Source organism: Alligator sinensis, unplaced genomic scaffold (genome assembly GCF_000455745.1).
Source record: "Alligator sinensis unplaced genomic scaffold, ASM45574v1 scaffold181_2, whole genome shotgun sequence".
In the NCBI taxonomy this organism is placed as follows: Eukaryota; Metazoa; Chordata; order Crocodylia; family Alligatoridae; genus Alligator; species Alligator sinensis.
In genome coordinates, this window is record NW_005842429.1 from 999643 (window position 1) to 1006417 (window position 6775).

The 6775-nt window shown below is 41.6% G+C and overlaps 1 protein-coding gene across 2 annotated transcripts in view; it reads left to right on the top strand.

Annotated features, from left to right (window-relative positions):
- The window catches only part of GPD1L (glycerol-3-phosphate dehydrogenase 1 like), a 34403-nt gene that overhangs the window by 26336 nt on the left and 1292 nt on the right, over positions 1-6775 (top strand). The window contains exons 6-8 of one of the 2 annotated variants that reach the window (XM_025211781.1): positions 775-1008; positions 2146-2252; positions 6737-6775. The exon at positions 6737-6775 is cut by the window's right edge and continues 1292 nt beyond it. In XM_025211781.1, coding sequence (XP_025067566.1) covers positions 775-1008; positions 2146-2252; positions 6737-6775 — 380 coding nt within the window. Of the gene's footprint in view, positions 1-774; positions 1009-2145; positions 4024-6736 lie in introns of those variants that run through there. The other variant, XM_025211780.1, reaches the window with a different exon arrangement.

The window sequence follows — 6775 nt, forward strand, 5'->3', positions numbered from 1 at the left end:
AGGACGGAGAGGCGGGGAGGCCTCCAATACCACCTGCCCCATCCTCCTCCAGGGGCTGAAAAAACCCCAGGCCAAACTCTCTCCACTCCATTTCCCCACCCCCCAATCCCATTCTGAAAACAGCTGAAGGCCTGCAGGCAGCACAGACAGAAGTTATAAAAGATGCTCTGTTTTGAAACGTCTTCATCTGACCCCTCATGCAAAGAGGGTTCAGATTTTTACCTGATCAGCCATTTTTGAAGCTTTTTGTAGCCTTGTACTTGTTTGGTCACAGCTATAAACTGCTTTCTATGGCCAGATCAGGCAAAAATTGTCACTTTTGTTTGCAACCAAGGTTTGGAGTCTTCTCATGTAGGAAAGGATGTAGAACTTGTTTCTATCAGCAGTGCAACGTCAGTGAAGGGTGGGAGTTTAAATACCGTCTTTCCTTTATGTGGTGATAGTGCCTGCTAAGGGATGGTTCTGTCTATCCATCTGCATTATATGGATTTCATTTTAACTGGTACAGAGTAGTGTGCTTGATACCTTCCTGCAGTAGCTTGGCTGAATTTGTTCTTTTCATTTCTGTGTTGAAACACGTATTTCTTAACTTTAATGTTATCTTTTGTATCTAATCCATTCAGCTGTCTCAGACCCAAGCCAGTAGATTCACATGTGTAATTGTTAAGAGAATGCAAGTACTCTGTGCTCCTTTGACTTCAGGTGTTCTCTAAGCAGTAACTGATTCATTTCCTGTTGTGTATTTGTTTTTGTTTTTTTCTTTCCTTTCATTAGAACATAGTGGCCGTAGGAGCTGGGTTTTGTGACGGGCTTCACTGTGGTGATAATACCAAAGCTGCTGTTATTCGACTTGGCCTAATGGAGATGATTGCATTTGCAAAAATTTTTTGCAAGGGGCAGGTATCTACAGCTACTTTTCTGGAGAGTTGTGGAGTGGCTGACCTGATTACCACATGTTACGGAGGCCGTAACCGAAGAGTGGCTGAAGCATTTGTTAAATCAGGGAAGGTACAGTATCTCTTGTATTGTGTGATGTCCATTGTTGCAGAAACCTCCCCCATAACATCAATTCTGATGCTTCTGCCTTGTTAATGTAATAGTGTAGTTTAACTCCAGTCAGTATGACTAGTATACATCCTGTCCTGTCTCTGATTTTGTCCTTTCAAATTTTACCATAGAGAGAGTATGTTGTGGGTAGGAGAGAGTAGAGAAGGGAGTACATAGTGATAGAGCCAGGTTTGTGGTTGTTTAAGAAATTCAACTAAGCATGAAGAAAAGACTAAATAGGCTAGGACTTCTCAGCTTAGAGAACAGACAACAAGGTGGGATATGATAGAGGTCTATAAAGGCGCATATTATATTCTGTCATGTACTGTCTATGAGAAACTATGGTATTAGCAAGTGGGCAAGGTTTAAAATGAACAAAAAGAAGTTTTTTTCACATAGCAGGCAAGTAACTTGTGGAATTCATTGCTACAAGATGTAGAGGCTGACAATTTAATGAAGTCCAAAAGAGAATTGGGAAATTCACGCAGGGTAGATATATCAGTAAGTATTAAATATCATAGTTAGGGCTACTACTTACAAATTAGGACTTCCTAGGTCTCTGAATGCTGGAAGTTGTAAGGGAAGAGGGGCAAGGAACAGATCAATCTGGGTGAGTCATATATATGTATTCTTCCCCTTATCTCTCTGCCATTGTGAGATACTGGATACTTGGCTAGATGCCATTCTGGGTTGCTCCCAGGTTTCCCAAGCTAGAATGACAAAGTGAAGAGACATGGAAGGGTGGGGGAATGTTTTTGTACAAGTATGTAGGGAATAGTATTTATGAAATCCTGAAGCTAGTTTTGGAAGAAATATATTAAAGTTCTGCTATGACATTAGCTAGCTTCTGCCATGAGATCTTTACTGTATGTCTGTGACCTGTGTTAAGAGGCTATTAATTTAACATTTGTGCGCTACTACCTTCATCTGGGCAGAGCTGAAGAGCTGCCTTTCCATGCTGAAACAATGGGGTCATCCAGCGGAGGATAAAAGTCCCTTGCCATGTCTGAATGAACCTTGTTTTCAAAATGAAGAATTAAGTTTGTAAAAGCTTTGTTGTAAATAAGTTTCTCTTTCTTTTTTAAAAATAATGTTAAGTCCATTGAAGAATTGGAACAGGAGATGCTTAATGGTCAGAAACTCCAAGGACCACTGACTTCTGCAGAGGTGTTTCGCATCCTCAAGCAGAAAGGGTTGGTGAAAAAGTAAGTAAGAGAATCTGTTGCAAGTTCTTATCTCCTCTTTTTTAACTCCTTGCTTTTTGCTAAGATACCTTGCTTCAAGAAGGTAGTAGTCAAAAAGTAAAATATGACAATGAAAGTGGCTTAAATCCCAATAACAATGCATAAATTAAAAGACTGGATCAATAGGACTTCAGATTACAAGTACTAGAGCTAAGAGTGCAGTCTTCATATGGTGAATGCTCCTACAAAGCTATCCTGGTACACTATTGTGCCCAGTGCATTGTAAAGTAGAGCAGAGGAAGTGCGCTTTAGTTCAACTGAGATAGATGGAGGAGTTTCTATAAATGGGCTGCCATGGAGTCAAGGATTAATGAGAAACTATTGTCACAGAGGCAGAACATAGTATAGGGGAAGGGGGAAGGAATGGTAGTGGCTATGGGGACCTAGCCTATTGGAATTTGTGGTTTGGTGATGGCTGGTTTTGGCTTTACTCTGGGAGAAGATTAAAGCAATATTTGATTTTTTTTTTTTTTTCTGGTGGGGAAAGTAGCTAGTTTATTGATAAATTTGTAGTTGTTCTTTGACTGTTTGACCATAATAAATGTTCTAGTGGCTATAAACAGGTATTGTCTAACGCTCTGTTCATTGCTACTCAGAAAGGAACCAGAAGCGTTATGAATCAGAAATGAAGATTGCTATAACCACTAGCAAATTAAAAATAATGAGAACAAATTTGGTCTCTCTTTGAAAGTGAGTGGAGCAGGGCCTGTTCATATCAGGTGCTGAGCACCCTGCATTAGGTGCTGTGTCAACCCATAAGAGAAAAGCATTATCCACATTACCCAGCTTGATAAATATTTATAATCCCTGGAGTGCACCTGGCATGTATTGGTTAATCTCGTTAGATCAAGAATGCTGTTTCCACATTTGCTGCTTGGCTGCTTGGTGACTGTTTACATAGTTCAGCATAGAATCATAGAAAAATTGGCCTGAAAAGGACATCCAAAGGTCATGTAGCCCTGCTTAAGGCAGGATCATCCCTGTCTAAACCATCCTTGACCAAGCATTCTGTTCTTAAACTCTGGGAACAACTGTCACACACAGCCACCAGCCATAATGCCCCAAACACCAAAAACACCTTTAACTTGCCACTGGTAAAGCAGGGGGATGAGAGCACTGTCAGGGTCCTACTACTGCAAGGACAGAAAGTACTTGTTAAAATAAGCTCAAAAGAGCCTAGTGAACATTGCTTATTCCAGAGTAAAACAGCATGCAAAATGTACATATCATATACAAAGTAAGATTACTTTGTTTATTTTGGTTGTCAGAGAGAAAAATATTATGATTGTATCAGATTGGGGTTTTTTTTAGTCTTTTTAGAAGATAGAGGAAATTCTGCTAGTTAATCAGTGTGTACAGATAACCTGAAAGGCTTTTGACAAAACTGGCTATGGTGTGTGTTTGGAACAATGTTAAAGACTCGTTTTCAGGCTTTCTCAAGTGCACAGAGCATTATTTCTTGCTTGGAAGCAAACGGGAATAGATTGTGGTGCAAAAAGGAAATCTTTTTATCTGCATGAGATTTATAACCTTGAGGCAGTGGTTCTCAAACTGCCCCCTTGAGGAGCCGTCAAGGAACGTTGGGGGTGCAGCGCATGGGGGGCATGGGCAAGAAGTTTGCAAGGAGCTGGTGCCACTGCAGCCTTGGGAGGGGGGGAAGTGTGAGGGTGGGGAGCCCTGGGCAGGCTCTGCCAGTGGGCTGCTGCTGTACCTCTGGGAGCCTGGGACATCAGGCGCTCAGGCTAGAGCTGCAGTGGGGCCAAGGCAAGAGGTGCTGGTGCTGTGGCAGGGGGGGGCCCCATGCAAAGCCATGGCAGCTGCTAGAATAAGGGGCACCCTGTGCCTGGCTGCAGTGCTACTCTGGGGTGAGGGGAGCGGGTGGGGGCAGCGTGAACAAAACTAACGCAACGGGGGACTCAGCTCAAAAAGTTTGAAAACTGCTGTCTTAAGGTGAAGCTACCATATTTATCTGAATCCAAGACATCAAATTTGAGGCACTTCCCTCTATAATTAGATTGTTTATAATTTTCCATATATATAATCAAATTATTGGGGGTGCCATCTTTAAATTTGTTCCCCCCCAAATCCCCCAGCAACTGACAAATGTAGTAGGGAACCCAGTGATAAATGGTGAGGGTCCAGACCCCTGCCCCTTGCCTCCCCCTGTTCCTGCTGCTGGACCCCCCCCCCCCCGCCTGTCTACCACCTGCCCCACTTCTCACTGTCCCCAGTACCAACTCTGCCTATCCCCAGCCCCACTGCTTACCTTCTGCAGAGGCTCTGACTCTGGCTCTGGGGACTCAGTGGTCCTGGCAGTGGCAGCAGGTCAGGGGCAGAGGAGCTGGGGCCAGAGCTGAAGGTGTAGCAGCAGGGTGGGTCAAGTGTGTGGGGGGGCAGTGGGCAGGTGGCAGGAGGGCATCAGATTGTTTGGTCTCCCTCACTCTTCCCCCCCAAGCTGCACACTGCAGGTCTCTTGCTCCCCTTACCGCAAGTCCTCTCCCTGCTGCATGGGTCAGTCCAGCCCAGAGCAGCTCCAACTTAGGCGGTGGGCCTGGAACCAGAGCTAAGCCACCACCCATCCTGGGCCAGTACCTAAAATGAAGCTTTATTTTCCCCATGTTGATTGGTGCAAGGGGAGAAAAACCTTGTTTTGGCTGAGAGTAAATAAAGTAATAAATGAGGGAATATTTGTTGTCCTGTCTGATGGATCTTCTCTTTTAAGATGCATATGAAACTAATAATACAAGCAAATACTTACTTAAGGCCTTGAGTAACTCAGAAGTGTTGCAGAAGTAGAAATGTCAGCATTTTAGAAAGCAAAATAAAAACTGAGCTGCTTAATAAACCTTATTTACAGGTTATCTGGCTCATTTTTTGCTAGTTAAATTCATTGTTTATCTCCAATGAAAGGAAGTGCTTGTTAATAAAGGTATGTAAATCCAGCCAGCTGTATATGGAAACTGCTTTCATCATCCAGAAAGGTCAAAGTTTAAATGTTATATTTGATATTGTGCTACCCGTCTGATCCTCAGTTCATTGTAAAATAGAACCTGCCCTCTCCTCTGTGCCTCTAACTTCACATTTCCTGTTGTTTAATGAATCAAGCTGTCTTGATTTTCATTTATGCATGTCAATCTGCAGATGCGTGATTCCTATAGCCATATGTAGTCTATACTTAGTAAAACTGGATAATGTGTTGTTTTCATCTCTTCTTCCCTTCTCCCATGTCTTCCTTTTTTAGATGTGGCAAAGTCATAAAAATGAACTGTTTGGTCTTTTTGACTGGCAGTCCTTCTTAACAATTTTTTTCTCAACAGTTTTTAAAGTATAATTTCAATGCACCATCTGCTTGCCTATCTTTTAACACTTGCTCTAGAAATAAAGACACATTAGTCCTATCTCTGCAACATACACATTATGGTAATTAGGCTGATTGAAGAGAAAAAGTCATTAAAACGTTGCTTTCAATCCTCATTGATTATAATGTTCTCTTAGATGTGTTAAAATAACATTGGGTTTGGGGGAGTTTTTTTCTGCTTTTCCATTTGGCAAGTACAGAGCTGAATGTAGCATTTTCTTTTCTTTTTTTCAATCAAAATGAAATGAACTGTGCTATAGTTTACTACTTTTGTACACCAGCATCACTGCTAACAGCAGTACAGTTCCATAGCATCTTCTCCTTGGTGGCCTTATTTTTGAAAGATCCATAGTGCCCTTCACTATTACACAGAAGTTGGAACATTCAGTAGACTGTAAAAGATGTAAAGTAATTTGCACCTGTCTTCCAGTTGTCATTTCATTATCTTCTACCAGTTCCTAGTTTGTTAATATAGGATCATAGGAAAGTAAGGCTGGAAGGGACCTCACGTGGTCATGTAGTTCAGCCCACTGCTCAAGGCACGAGCATCCCTGACTAAACTTCCCCACCCAAATAACTGTCTATAATATGTTGGCCCTCTTCTGAAATGGGAGTTTAAAAACTCATGCAAATCTTTGCTTGATTGTACTATAAATATTAAACAATGGTATAGCAAGAAAATCCAAGTATGATCTTGAGTATCCCGTTAACTCTAGGCTCTTACATGTGAAAACCGTAGCCTATTGATTTTAATCCAGCAGGGGCTCTTTTGATATCTGTTTGGTTTTTTTTCCACTAAGTCATTGATCAGCAGTGATGAGTAAACTTTTGTAGCTGAGGGAAGAGTTGAGTATTTTTTTTTCTTTCATAAAATACATTTTCTGTTCATGAAATAAGTAAATGGCCAAGTTTCATCAGACAGTGCAGGCTCCATTTTGGTGCATAAGTGTTTATCGCTTAAATGAATGTGTGTGCTGTAAATGTTGTATTCTCTTTATGCTGTGCTTCCCATCACAACTGAAGGTGCTTTGTGGATTCTAAAAGAAATCTTAGACCCTATCTCTCTTCCCCACCTAAGTAGATATAGAATAGTGTTGTGGTATTTTTTTACTTTCTTTTTTTCTTT